Raw genomic sequence first — 15,022 nt, 5'->3', positions numbered from 1 at the left:
TGTATATCCACCCTACATGTTAATGGGGGGAGTCAATAATAGTGTATTGCCCGTGGGGAAAACACTCCCTCACGCTCTACAGTAACACACTCTGGTCCAGCATTGACATGTAGCCACCACCACTTTTCAGTGTGTCTGATAAAAGCCCACTGTCTCTGCAGCTTATTGAATTCCCTTCCATTGTACATTGGCACACCATCAAACCTTTCTCTCTTGCACTGATTTTAACTCCCCTGCTGCAAAGGTTACCAGAACTTTATTTGAGAAACAAAAGCCTAGTCATAGTAGCAGATACACATTATTGTAGGATAAGAAGAAAGATGCACAATGCATAGAAGTTTATTTTCAGCATGAATTTCTAATTATATTTGAATCACTTTCTCAGACTGTGTAAGTATTGAGGGGAAGGTAAAATTTTAAAAATAGCTGGACAAATAATTTTCAAACTGGATTTGTGGGTTTTTTCTTCTTTCATTTAAGCCGTATTCTGATTACATTTAAATGACCTATTACCTCAGTAACATTAAAAAAAAAAAAAAAAGGCAAAAAAAAAAAAAAGCCTGGTTTAACTTCAAAATAGGAATTTCTCATAAGTCTCATAACACTTCATTATGCCTTTAGATTTTTACAGCACTCTTGTCACCCACTCTAACTACTGCATCCTTAGGTGTGATGAAATTAATAAGAGTTTCAGCTATACATTTTTATTTTTATGTATGTGATGGGTTTAATTTAAAGCCTTAATGTATACCACAGAATTTTAATATACTGGGCTCAATTCCACGGTGGAATTACATCAGGAATGAATATAGTATATTCTGTCTTCCTATGGTGGCAGTCCACCAAATGCATCCAATGAAGTGAGCTGTAGCTCACGAAAGCTTATGCTCAAATTTGTTAGTCTCTAAGGTGCCACAAGTACTCCTTTTCTTTTTTGTGAATACAGACTAACACGGCTGCTACTCTGAAACCTGTTAGATTGCTTTTAAGTAGCTTTGTTTTTAAAGCATCTTAGCATCAATTAAAGGTGTATTAATGTGTGCTGAGACTCTTGCATCCAAAGGAGTTATTCTAGAGAGTTATCTCAAGAGAATGTAGACACTTAAAAAAGGAAAACAAATTGCACGTTTATTATTTATATGAACATGAAAGCTCCTTTGGCACTCCCAATTGTTTATCATGAAGATTATGCATTTTAAAATATAAGGTTCTGTTCACACAACAGTGGTGTGATTCAAATAAAGTTGTGCATAGGATGTACACTTCCACTGTCGCTTTGAATTTCAGCCACTTCACAGTAAGTACAGTAGCAGCAGAATGGTAGTGAAAGTGACTAGAATCAGCGATGAGCTGCCAAAATCTTAACAGCCGGTTCCCTATAAAAAGTTCTGATTTAAGGGATGTGCCCCAGTATGTATTTTTTGTTATGGACATATGGTAACCCTGTTGTATTTTCCGGACGGCAATTTAAGAACCAAAAAGCCTGACCTGTCCGGGAAAATACAGATGTATGTTAACCCTTCCTAAAGTTCTTTTTTAAAAAGGTGAGCCTGAATTAGAAATGAGCTCCGTTTCACATGTGGGGGTCCCCGCCACTCCCTGGGGGTGTGCTAGGGTGACCAGATATCCCAATTTTATAGGGACAGTCCCGATTCTTGGGGTCTTTTTCTTATATAGGCTCCTATTATCCCCCACTCCCTGTCCTGATTTTTCACACTTGCTGTCTGATCACCCTAGGGTGTGCACATGTGTGGGTCCCAGCTGCTCCATGCCCCCCTCATTGAAGCAGGCGTGCAGAGTTACTGCCCTGGGAACTGCAGGGCACCAGTGGACATGGGACCCAGCTACAGCCAGGGGTGTGGGGCAGGGCTAGCTGGAAGCAGGAGGGTGCGGGGCTGGCTGCAGGCAGGGCAGGAGGGTGCGGGGCTGGCTGGAGGCAGGGCCTGGCTGCGGGCAAGGCAGGGGGTACGCACGGCAGGGGTTGGCTGGATACAGGGCAGGGGGTGTGGCAGGGGGTGCAGGGGTGGCTGGAGACAGGCTGGTGTGGGCAGGGGGTGCGGGGGCGGCTGGAGACGGGCTGGCTGGATACAGGGCAGGGGGTTCAAGGGTGGCTGGAAACGGGTGGGTATGGCAGGGGCTGGCTGCAGGCAGGGGTGCAGGGGGTGGCTGAAGGTAGGGCAGGGGGTGCGGCAGGGGCTGGCTGCAGGCAGGGTGTGGCTGCAGACAGGGTGGTGGGTACTCATGGGGAGAGGAGCAGGACGCAGCTCAGGCCCAGCAGAGCAGCCAGGGACCCATCAAGCAGCAGCAGGAGCCCCAGGGCCAGGGGAGGAACAGCAGCAAAAGGGCTCATGCCCAGGGCTAGTCGGCAGCCCACGTGGCTCCCGCAGTGCAGCGCCCCTGGCGGCCGGAGGAGGAATTACATCACTCCCCAGCTAGAGCCCATCAAAGCCTCAGCGCCCCTGCAGGGAAGTGGGTTAACAACCGGTTCTAAAATTGCTTCAAAATTTAACAACTGATTTGCACGAACCGGCTCCAGCTCACTACTGACTAGAATCCTGTTCTCTGAATTGCCAGTACAGCATACTTCAGAAATAATGATTTTGATCAATTTCATGGACACTTCTGCTAGGGCAGGAACAAAGGGGAAGAGCTATGAGGAAGAGTTTGGCTCAGATACTTATCCAAATTTATTTGGTCTGGAAATCTTACAAGAACTGCCTTTTTGTGTGCTTCGTGAAAATTTCACTAACTCCTTGTTTTTCCAGGTTGGAAATGAAATAAGAACACTTTTTCATAATATTGAATCTTCTGCTTCTAATCCTTATCAAAAGCATGAAGGAGAAGGGAAAACACATATTGTGGTTTACCTATTAAAAAAGGAACTTCTTTCCAGGTCTGGTCTAAGATTCGTTCATTTCTGATCATAACTCCCCTTTCTAAAAGATTCAAATTCAATTAGTTTGAATGGCTAATCTAAATTAGGCTAAAACTTCATTGAACATCCCAACTTTATATACAGTACAAATGCTCAAATCCAACTGGTGTGGTGGTGGTAGTAGTTATCAAATGTTACCATTTGACTGGTGATTTATGTGCAATGGGTTTGATTTCCATGGACATGTGTCTACATCACAACATATTTGGCATCTTTGAATTGTCCAGTATCCCTCTCAGAAGTTGCCCTTCCAAGTTAGGGTTTATGAACATTAGAGAAGCATACTTGCACTGCTGCCTTTACTGTACCTATTCTATGTCTGAAGGCTTTAAGTCGCTAGGGATCTCTTTATGGTACTTTTTGTGTGCACTACATTCTCAAAACATTTGTTTTTAAGCAAGGTGTAAAGGTGCAGGAAGTCCCAACACACACCTTTGTGGCCCAGTGTGGTGCTGCAGGTATGCCCCACCTTAATTTCCCCTGTTTTGGGTGACAGTAGGTTCACTTTAACAGTCTTGGGGAAAGAAGCCAACACACACTAATTAATAAAAAAGCCTTTGGTTAGGCTGGTCTCCTAGAGCCTGAGAGGAGAAAACCACTGCATACGGCAGCCTACATGGCTTCTACTACCCTCTCTCTCATTCAGCTTCCTCTTCCTGTTTATATAACCCTAGACCAAGGCAGGGTCTCCTTGATTAGGCTCTGGAGTGTCCCTTAAAGGAGTAGTATACTCCTTCACACAGTGCAGAGCAGCATAAAAAGCAACAATATACAACAATTTCTATTTTTTTAATAGAAAAGCAATTCTGGAGAATTCTTTTTTTCCCTTTTAACTTAAGTTAGGCTGAGCCTCAAAGCTTCTAGCTTAATAAGTTCATGGAGGATAGGTCTATCAATGGCTATTAGCCAGGATGGGCAGGGATGGTGTCCCTAGCTTCTGTTTGCCGGAAGCTGGGAATGGCCAACAGGGAATGGATCACTTGATGGTTACCTTACCTTAGGTTCTGTTCATTCCCTCTGTGTCACCTGAAATTGGCTGTTCTCGGAAGACAGGATACTGAGGTAGATGGATCTTTGGTCTGACCCAGTATGGCCGTTCTTATGTAAATATCTTAACTTACAAAATGTCTACTCTTTGGAGTTGTAAGATTTTCACATAAATTTGTGCTCAGATTCAGACTCAATGACTTTGCTCTAGCTCTGCAGTTGAGCAAATAAGCTCCAAAACAATATTTAAAGAGGATTTTTGAAAGCTTTTGGAAAATGTAAAGAAAAATGATGGCTAACTTGGTTAATACAAGATTTCAAAGTTTCCCTTATCTGGAAGGACTGGTAAAGTGCTCAGCTGTTGGAAGGATTCTTGAACATTGAGTTTAGGGCTTCCCAGATAATTGAAAAAAGTAGATGGTTTTAAAATGTCCTCGTTTGCAATTTAGGGCTTCACCTATGGTATCATCACTTTTAAAACTTCAATACTGTCCCGGGGGTACTCTCACCCTCAGCTTCAGGCAAATCCCTTTGTGTGAGGTGGAAATACCATAGTGGTGGATGGAGATTTAGAAAGGGAATCTTACACTGGTCCAATTGTGAAGAAATGTAGAACATTTAAAGAATAAGTAGTTTACCTTTCATTTTTTTTTCATCTTCTTGTCACACACTCTTCCGTCGTCCCAACTTTCTCTTCTCATCCTACATTGAAATCATAATGCTGTGTTTGACATCAGAATGTGGATGCAGAGCTGATTGCTATAAGAGTAGCATTACAACTTCACTGCAGGATCAAGCAGGAGAAGCAAGAGAGAAGTGCCTATAAAATGCTTTTAATAGCTAGCACAAGTGGCAAAGAGAACTCTGACTAGCATATGACAAGAAAATAGAGATATTTTAATATGGTATATTTTTAGTTGTTCCCTAGTATGAAAATCCCTTTTTAAAAAAGCATAAGTAAAGCTCAAAAAAGCCTTTCAAAACCAAAATAAAGCTTCAAGCACAGCCACAATGTGGCAGGCCCTGTGGGACTCTCTGAAACCCTGCAGTTTGCCTGGCAGGTCTACCACTCTTTAAGTGACAGCACTGTACATTGTGTTTCTGGCTAAGGATCTTAAAATTGTGGAATTTCATGGGCTTGGTGACTTGGGGGATTGATAATGGGACACAGAGAGCCTTTTACCACTAGGTCATTCAAAATCCAGACCATGTTCATAGTGGCTGTAAATTAACCCATTGGTGGCTGATTAGCCTGTGTGCAATGAGTTAATCTCATTCTAGTTCCCAAAGCACAAGTAACTATTCACAGTGGTACCTTAAAGACTAACAGATTTATTTGGGCATAAGCTTTCGTGGGTAAAAAACCCCACTTCTTCAGATAAAGAAGTGGGGTTTTTTACCCTCGAAAGCTTATGCCCAAATAAATCTGTTAGTCTTTAAGGTACCACTGTGAAGTTACTTGTGCTTTGGGAACTAGAATGAGATAAACCCCACTTCTTCAGATAACCCACGAGTTAATCTGAAGAAGTATCTTTATCTGAAGAAGTGGGGTTTTTTACCCACGAAAGCTTATGCCAAAATAAATCTGTTAGTCTTTAAGGTACCACCGGACTCCTCATTGTTTTTGTGGATACAGACTAACACGGCTACCCCTTTAATATTCATAGTGGTGTATCTTCCTAATAGTCGCAGTTAGGTCAGATTGAATGGCCCCTAGAGACAGAACTAATTTTTCAGCCACAGAAATTATTTCTCCCTCCAGAACAGAATTATTACACATTAAAAGGACATTGTGGTGAAGCTTATTTTTCCATTGCCTGTACGTACTTGTGAATAAACAGAAGGGAGACTTCTTTTTCCAAGTTTGGCAGTGGAGTCAGTCTTGCAAGGTGCTGAGCGCTCCCACCCTGATCTAGCATATCACTAGGCACATGCTTAATTTTGAACTCTTGCATAGTTCCCTTAAAGTCAGGGGGTTCACACACATACTTGAAATTAAGCACATACTTAAATGTTTTCCTAGATCAGGGTCAGAGTGCTCAGTGCTTTGTAGGATTGAGTCCTGCATTTTTCAAGCAATTTTTATAAGGTTTTGCAAGTTAGTCTTTATATCCATAATTAAAATACAAATTGTTTTCAGTTTTTGTTAGCTTGAAAGCTTAAAAAGGGTAACAAATTAAAATGGCTAAGGAGCGGTGGATGGAATGTTCAAAGTGACTTTTAACCCAGCCTCTAGTGCGTTATGAATTAGCGTCCAGGTTGCAACTTGAAAGCTTGACCAAATATATGATTATAATGTGAAAATATTTACTTGCTACACATCAGAGGCAATGAAGGAGATCAGTGTTGTTGCCTCTTACATCATAGCACTGTATTAAACTATAGTAGTTTTTGTTTAAAAGTAAATATTTAAGAAACAGTGTTTTATCAGAAACATGGGATATTGCTTTTAGGAACAGTTCTCAACTCTCACCCTGCTTTCCTCAAAACTTTTACTGAAATCATATTTTTGTAACATTTCCTAATGTTTGTTTTAAATTAAACAGACTGCTGGTTAGTTTAAAAAAAACAAAACAAAACAAAAAAAAAACATAGCAGTACTTGAAAAAGAATAAATATATGGTGTACTAAAAATAAAACAACACAAAAACCTCCACCTCTAGCAGTACCAAAGTTTTGAATACCAATGTGACTTATTTTTAAGTTTGTATGATTATTGAGACCTGCTAGGTATTTCACACTATATTCAGTCTGGCAGTGTATAAGCTGTACCTTTTTTCTTTGTAACTTAACTGTAGTTATAAAAAATTCGAACACTTTCCAAAATACTGATCATTGAGTGTGCATATTTTTACTTTTCTTAGTATTTTAAAAAGATTGGATTTTCATTTAACAAATTATTATTTGTTTAAATAACCAAAATATTTATTGTAGCCCTAAGCAAAGTTTAAAAACCCTTCCTCCTTTAAATTTCATGAATGACCTAGCAAGAGCTCTAGTAAAGCTTTACTGAACCAAGCTGCTAATAGTTATTTGATGTTGTTCTGCGGCCTTAAAGAATCTCAGTAGATTTTCCTTTTAATCTCCTTGAATTGCAGGCTCATAAACCTCTCTGATGAGCCTGCCAGTGTTTTCTTAGATCCTACAGTCGAGACAATGGATCTGCAGAATCCTTTCACCTCTTGTTGTCAGAAAAATGCAATAGAACACAAGGTCATGGGGCCTGTACTTCTAAAGATTTAATGACTGTTTTCAAGTAACTGTGGAAAACCAGAACATCTTATTTTCTATCTGCGTTCAAGAATGTATCTCAAAGTATACAGATCTAAACAACTTGAGGAGTCAAATGTATATACGTATCTAACCTTTATATCTCCCAAATCCATAAAAACCAGCTCTCATCAAAACAAGCAGTAGCTGTGGAGAGTTGTAAGATGCAAGTTAAAGTACAGTTAAAATAATAAAGAAGGGCACACAGCTATTATTAAGTAACACAGACTCTGTGGATATTGCAAGATTAGTAATCTTGCAGACAAATTTGCAAACTCAGATCAGTCTTCACTTTCTATAATAACTTGCCAAATCCAGAAATCCATTTATGCTGTGTTAAAACATTTTAGATTGGATAATATGTTGAACAGGGAAATTTAGAGATTAAATTAGCGTTGTTCAGTTTTGAAAAAGAAATGTTTGCTGTTACAAGCAGACAAGCAAATAACTGTAGCATATAAAATAAAGTGATAGCATGTGTATTGGGTTGTATGTTATGCTTGAAGGCTTTACAGAGAGATCATGTTAATTGAAAATTAACTTTTTGGAAGATAACCTGATTATCAAATCCATTATTAAAGCTAATTACAGGTCAAGCATCATATTATGAAAGACTTGTAATGATAATGGGTCAAATTATTTCCTGCTGTAACTCCACTGACTTCAGTGGAAGTACACCGAGGATGAATTTGGCCATTGAAGTTTAATTACAATTGCAGCAATCGACAGGAAAAGCACAGTTGAAATTCTAAACATCAGCCTCCCTCCTATAGGGATTTGAGTTAGAGGGACTACTAGTGGCCTCATTTCCTCAGTCTCCTGCCCATTTCTAAAGTCAACAAAGGTGTTGTGGGAAGCATAGTGGGAATTGTGAGAGAAACACTGTTCCCCCCATGTCACTGTTTCTCCCTTGGTTTGCCCCATCCATGCTTGTGTGTTGAAATGGTGGCATGTGCCCTCTCCCCCCCTCATGCATGCTACCTGTGAAGTACTACCTCCATTCACACACCCGTTTGTATGAGAAACTTCTCCTGACGTAGAGCACTCCTTCGTGAAATCTGTGAAGGGTGGCCTTTTTTTTTCAGCCCAATTTATGTCTCCCTCTTCAAGAGAAGCTGGGAAATGGTGGGACCTCCACAGCCTAAAGTAACCTTTTTTTCTCTGCCTGCTCACTACACCGCAGAGGGGAAGTTGGACCTGTCCTGCTCTCTGAAACTTTCTCCCCTTTCCTCACTAGTTTCTCTTTCTCTCGCCCCACCTCTGAAGAGAAGAGGCCTCATAGTGAAGTCATCTTCCTGTCCCAGGAAACAGAAGAAGAAAGTAGATAGGTTGTCTTTTCTCCCAAGTTACTACAGCAGGGATCAGGAGAGAAGAAACTGATGGAGACTTTTTCTTTTTGATGCTGCCAGAAATATTCATGGTTTCCATTATAATAAATGCTTTTTGACTACAAGTCTGTAAATTGGATTGAGCAGAACCCAAGTTACGTTAAAATATACTTCACATGAATTAAGACATTATTGAACTTCCATTTTATGTTGGGGACATTTTAGTTTAGACACATTACAGTTTTTGAGTAGGTGGAAGAGAATGAGCAAAGGCATGCTCATTGCCAGTGTATGTGACTAGTTCTAGCTAAAAGCACTACCCTAGGTCTTATTTGGCTAATTTGTTGTCAGAGCAAAGACAAGAGTAACTGAACATGAGCTCTCAATGTGATGCTGTGTCCAAAAGACCTACTGCGATCCTGTGATGCCTAAATGAGAATCTCAAGTAGTAATAGAGAGGGTTTTTTTACCTCTGTATTTGGCAATGGTGTGACCACAGCTGGAATAGTGTGTTTAGTTCTGGTGCGCACAGTTCAATAAGGATGTTCATAAATTGGAGAGGGTTCAGAGAAGAGCCACAAGAATGATTAAATAGAAAATATGCCTTGTAGTGATAGACTCAGAGCTGAATCTGTTTAGCTTAACAAAGAAAAAGTTAAGGAGTGCCTTGATTTCAGTCTATAAGTCTCTACATGGGGAACAAATATTTAATAATGGGTGCTTTAATCTAGCAGAGAAAGGTGTAACACAATCCAATGGCTGGAAGTTGAAGCTAGACAAATTCAGACTGGAAATAAGGTACACATTTTTGACAGAGGGTAAATTACCCCATTGGAACAATTTACTAAGGATTCTCTATGACTGACCATTTTAAAATCAAGATTGGATGGATACCTAGTACACTCATGGAATTACTTTGAAGACGTTCTGTGGCTTGTGTTATACAGGAGGTCAGACTAGATGATCACAATGATCCCTGCTAGCCTGAGAATCTGTGACTCTCTGAATAAGATTGATTGATTGACAGCTGTATCTTTCAGTTATCTTTTTCCTTCATACCCTTTTGTCTCTCTCTTTTAGTAGTAGCAAAGTGTTAGAAGTGTGTGGGTTAATTTTATTTTAATCTGTACCTCTTTAAGTACTGTATGTATTTGGGATAGGCTAGGTCAAGGAGGTTTTATTGATCCTTTCATTATCTCCAAGTTCTCTGATTTGTTTTAATTGCCTTCATTTTGTCTAATTTAGATATTATTTCAGGTAAAAACAGAATCAAAATTTAGTTGCAAAAGAAAGTATAAAATTGGCCTGTGTTCTAGGCTAACTGGCTGTTAATTAATTAATTAATTGCATTTTTAAAAAAGAATAATTCTTAATGTCCAGTATTAAATACCTTTTCCACTAATATATAAGGGTAAGTTAAAATAAGTGTTTCATTTCACTACTGATAAATTAATATTTGCTAACTGCTGTGTTATGTGGGTAACACTGACACCAAGATGATAGATGCACAATAAAAAACATCAACTTTTGTTCTAAGATGTTCTTTTGGATGATCAAATGTTAACCATAGAGAAATTTCTGACTGCTGGTTGATAGGGTCATGCATATATAATTGGTTCATATGTTCCTTTGCTACAACAATATAATATACCACCGGGGTCGGGATTGATTTAAGTCACCAATTTAAATCATGATTTAAATCAGCAAGCAGGAAACCATTATTTAAATCATCCATTTAATCTTGTTTTACATTTGTATTTAAATTATTTTCCTAAAGAAAGGTTCATTCTCACTAGTCTCACATATAATCACTAACACATACCTTTTACACTAAATTTGATAATTCTTTTTGCTAATCATGAGGCTATACACATGTATTTAAGCAATTCTTTGGATTAACATACATTTATTCAGGTTCTTATTTTTATGATTGTATATTAAGTTAGAAAATGAATGACACTTATTTACTAGGTAATTAATATTTATCCATATTTGTGTCAAGCTGCACTTGGATGGAAACTGAATTTCAATTAAAATGCACAAAACCAGCATTTTATAAATTTTTATTAGTTAAATAAAATAACGTTAAATGTGCTGGATACATAAAGAAAAAAAGGTAGTTTTCTCAAAACATGTTCTGCATTTAAAATTGATTTTATTAAACTAAGTATTATCTGTAATAAGTATATTGAACTGATACTTTTTCTGTACACTATGTCCTTCAAGGCTTTAGAACTAAAAGATCTCATTATCTTGCACTTCATTTTTATTCATATATTGGTAGAGGAAAACAAGCTTTCTTTCTTTTTCAACTCCCAATCAGTTTCTCAACTTGGAATGAACTAGTCATTGAACTGAACTAGTTGAATGAACTGAAATGAAAAAACTGTTTTTTCTGTAACTGCAGAAGAGGCTACTGCTGTCAAAAGTTGGTTTAGCACTTCAACAAACTCTAAGCCCAAGTGCTTAGCCTGTGACTTCATTTCATTGGTTTGACTTTCTTTAAAATTTTGGCAACAAATGTACTGCTTGAATATTATTTTTTAATTTAATTTAAATTATTTTAATACATTATAGTAAGTTTAGGCCTTAATATTTGTCATGATTTCAAATTTAATTTTAAAGTTTTTTAAATAGATTTTTATCCACTCTACATACTACTGTGCTGTCTAATTAAGAATCCTAATTATGAATGGCTTGGTTTATACAGTTAATGTTTGAAGTTGACCTATGTAATATGTTCTATATATTCTAAATTTTTTAGAAAATTTTTCTCACATCACAAGCCTTAATACTATTTTATAGAAAATGGCCACTAGACTAGATTTAGCCTATTAATAATCTACAGGGAAAGGTGCAAATTACTTTATGTAGTCACCTCAGCTAATTGCATACAAGGGGGGAAGTGTTTAAATTACTAATAAAATAACAGTCTATGTGCATATCAATCTTACCTAAGGTCCAGGTAGGCCTACTTTATCCCAGGCAGCTCCACCTCAGAGGACTGGGTTTCAGTCTGCTTCTCAGTAGGGTCTGAGTTTTTAACCACCCCATGGTTCTTTTTTGGTTTCTTACCTGGTTTCTCTCTTCCTATGGATACGATTGTATTTAGCTGGGATTAAGGTAAAACTTCAGTATGAATGACACCTGCATTGTACCTTAAGTATCTATAAATGGGACTATTGGATGCTGTGGTGTGCTTTCCTGCATAGTAAGCTCCGCTCCCGCTGGAAATAACCCTTTGTAATCCTATAGCAGACAAAACTTATAAATGTTTATAAAATATTACAAATGTGTGTTTGTCCATCACACCAAGTGTATATATGGTGGCCAGTATATAGGACAGAGGGATACTTCCATAGTACCAGCTGCACTCCACCTTACAGCAGTAACTTTCCACAGTTCTCTACCTCATAGCAAGTGCTGCAGCCTGCCAGTAGGCCTGCCCTGCCTCTCACATGTTACGTTAGGAACACTTTCTTGTCCTCCTCTTCTTTCCAAAGGTATCGGGCCTGCTAACTGAAGTACCCACTGAGTGGAGGAAACAATGCTCATTCAGTAATAATGGCATAATCCTGACTAGTGCCTAACTATGTCTGTAGTCATCTTCCTGCTCCTTGTCATGTCTACTGCCAGTGGTTTAGTCTTCATATTCTTGCCAAGCAGGTCCTGCTAGTCATATGTTTTCCCTCTCCCCTCCGTCCCAGTCACTCTGTGTCTAACGCAAAGACACCCTGGGCACTTATGCGCCACACAGCTCCTGGATCTGCTTTATCTCCCTCTCCCAGCAAAGGTTTTCCTGTGCCATGGTATACTGATGTACCTCAATGATGTCTTCTCCATGGACAGTTTGCCCTTAGTCCCTGGATTCTTCCCTCAGTAGCCCCTTTCACTGACTTTAAGCTATTATCCTCAGTTTCTCTCATCCAAATAGAAGGGCAAAAAGTCCTGAGGAAAAGGATAGGCCAAGTCGTCCTCCATTTCAGAGGACGGTGAAATACTCTGCTTCCATTGAGGAACATAATATAAATGCACAAAGTCATACAGTGCCCTGAAGAGAAACCTACCTATATGACCAGGAAGGCGAGTAGATGCATTGCCCAAACTGGTTGCCCAACTTATGTAAAGACCCTGAAACTCAAGAGAGCCCCAGGCTTATTCATTGAATAGGAATCTGAAATCCACCATTTAAGAGGGATTATGTTGTTTTAGCTGCAGCTCTGTGACAGGCCATGTCCTATGTTGTAACCACTAAAGGCCTTGGGCAAACTGCATATATCAAATCTAAGTAGTCTGGGAAAGTATAAAAAGTAGTTAAGGGTCTTTGTTCTTCCAATATGATGTGTCAAATTGCATTCCATTCCATTCCATTCCATTCCATGCTGTGCTTCATCATTGCCAAATGTGGATCTGTGAGCATCAGAACATCTAAATCTCACTTGGTACAGGCCAGGACTATCATTCTAAAGCTGGTTAGAGAGATCCTGTATATCATAAAAGAATGTCTGGACCTCAGCAAACTCTGGCTCTTTCTAGATAAGGTGGTTAATTCTGGGTCCTCCTTTTAGAAGCCAAAGAGTAAGCAGGGGCCTAGCATTTTGGCCCAGAAAAGTAGCTACATCAGTTATTCTGGGCATTTATACCATGCTTGTGACAATGGTAGCTAAACTTAACAATGAAAGCTTGCCCATTTAAACCTCCCTCCCATCCTTTGGGGTGAGCGCATGACTTACTTAAATCGGTATCCTGCCCTTCAGTGTGTTAAGTTTTTCGGAGCATCTCTGGGGTATTGTGAGGTATTCCCAGCCTTATAACAGAGACATGGGCACCGCATCAAAACCATTTTAGAGAAATGCCTCTTTGACTACGTTCATGAGTGGGATATTCATGGTGAACTGTACATGGGACTACCAACGTATAGGTAAGAAACCAAATAGTTCTCTTTTCAATTTATCAGAACTGAACATGTATCATATCTTCCTTTTAGAAGATGATCTAATGCAAACATGGCCAGTGGATGCTCAAATTTATCTTGAAGACATGTCCTGGAATAAGGGTATGAATGTTTCATTTTTTTATATGGGGAGAGGAGGGATGGGATAGCTAACAGACTTGGCTAGAGTCATTCTGGCTGCTTCCTCTGGGCAGGTCTACACTACCACTTAAGTTGATCTAACTTACGTAGCTCAGGTTGAAAAAGCCTCTCCTCACCCCGAACGATGCAAGTTTCATGCTGTCCACACTGGAGCTATGTCAGCAGGAGACACTCCCACTGACATAGCTTATATTTTTTGCCAAGGTGGAGTAATTATGCCGACAGGAGAGCATTCTCCCGTCAGCATAGCATGTCTCCACCAGATGCGCTACAGTGGTGCAGCTGCATTGGTGCACCTGCAGTGTAGTGTAGTGTATAGTGTAGACTTGCCCTCAATCTTTGAGCTTTTTAATGTGCCTGGACTGTGATGACTGGAAGTGTTCGCTAAGTTTTCTGTATCTCATTTGAAATGTTGTTGTTCTGATTTATCTAAACTTCTGCATGTTGCTTAGCTTTCCCTTTGAAATTTGCTTCCTCCCCCTTCTTTTTTTGTTTTTGTTTTCTTTGCTGGTGTTTTGACTTTATTTAATTTTTGCTGGTCTATTCTTCATCATTGACCACTATTTTAATTTTTTCTTATCAGTCTCATCCTCTCTCATCTTTATAAGTTATGCAAATACCTTTCCTCAATGCTGCTAGATATAGATTTGGAATTGCCATTTGGCATTCCATGGTAGTCAATATTTTTGCTCTTTTTGCTGTTTTCAGTGGTATAGAAGACCCTTCCTTCCTCAGAGGAGCAAGTGGGATTGAATCCTTTGCTGTGACTGTTCTCACACATAAGATTTCCATTTTGTCAATGCTTCAGCTTTCTACTTCATTATAATTTGAAGTTTTTTTTATCATTTGACATTTTATTTTTAAAAATCGTGGAAACTGTAACTTGCCCTCTCCCCTTTTCTCTGCTTTATGCTTCCCCTCTCTCCTCCAACCTAACTTCAGAACTGTTTTTAAATCTTCATAATCTGCATTTCTGAGGCCAATTATTAATCACAGAAAATTGTACTTACATCCTATCTGTTTTCACATAAGTGATTTCCAGACTTCTCCAAGATTCTTTGCATTCTGTCAGAATCCAGTCCTCCTTGATCAGAGTTCACCACTGGTGCTCTGCAGATTCCTAGCACTAGTTCATTGGTGGGGATACACTTCTTAAAATTTGATTATTTGTTTTTCTTAATGAAAAGATTCCTCCCCCACTAGACACAGGGAGCGCCTCATAGTCAATGAAACACTAGCCTTTTATGTTACAGATATAGCTATCTGAGGATGAAATATTGTTGCAGGAACTGTTGTATTCAGTCTCTACCTTTCTTAACAGTGATAGGAGGTTCTTCATAAACTCTGCAAACTTATAACTTCCATCATCAGTTCAACAGTAAGATTGCATATCTCGGTCTTAAACAG

General features: G+C 39.1%; 1 protein-coding gene across 5 annotated transcripts in view; it reads left to right on the top strand.

Annotated features, from left to right (window-relative positions):
• Positions 1 to 15,022, top strand: part of DNAJC24 (DnaJ heat shock protein family (Hsp40) member C24) — a 60,796-nt gene that overhangs the window by 45,250 nt on the left and 524 nt on the right. For all 5 annotated transcript variants that reach the window (XM_043516905.1, XM_038405567.2, XM_038405566.2 and 2 more), the window contains one exon: positions 13,508 to 13,576. In XM_043516905.1, the coding sequence (XP_043372840.1) occupies positions 13,508 to 13,576 (69 nt within the window). The remainder of the gene's footprint in view (positions 1 to 13,507; positions 13,577 to 15,022) is intronic.

This window comes from Dermochelys coriacea, chromosome 6 (assembly GCF_009764565.3).
Source record: "Dermochelys coriacea isolate rDerCor1 chromosome 6, rDerCor1.pri.v4, whole genome shotgun sequence".
NCBI classification, from domain to species: Eukaryota; Metazoa; Chordata; order Testudines; family Dermochelyidae; genus Dermochelys; species Dermochelys coriacea.
This window is presented reverse-complemented; position numbering and strand designations above follow the sequence as displayed.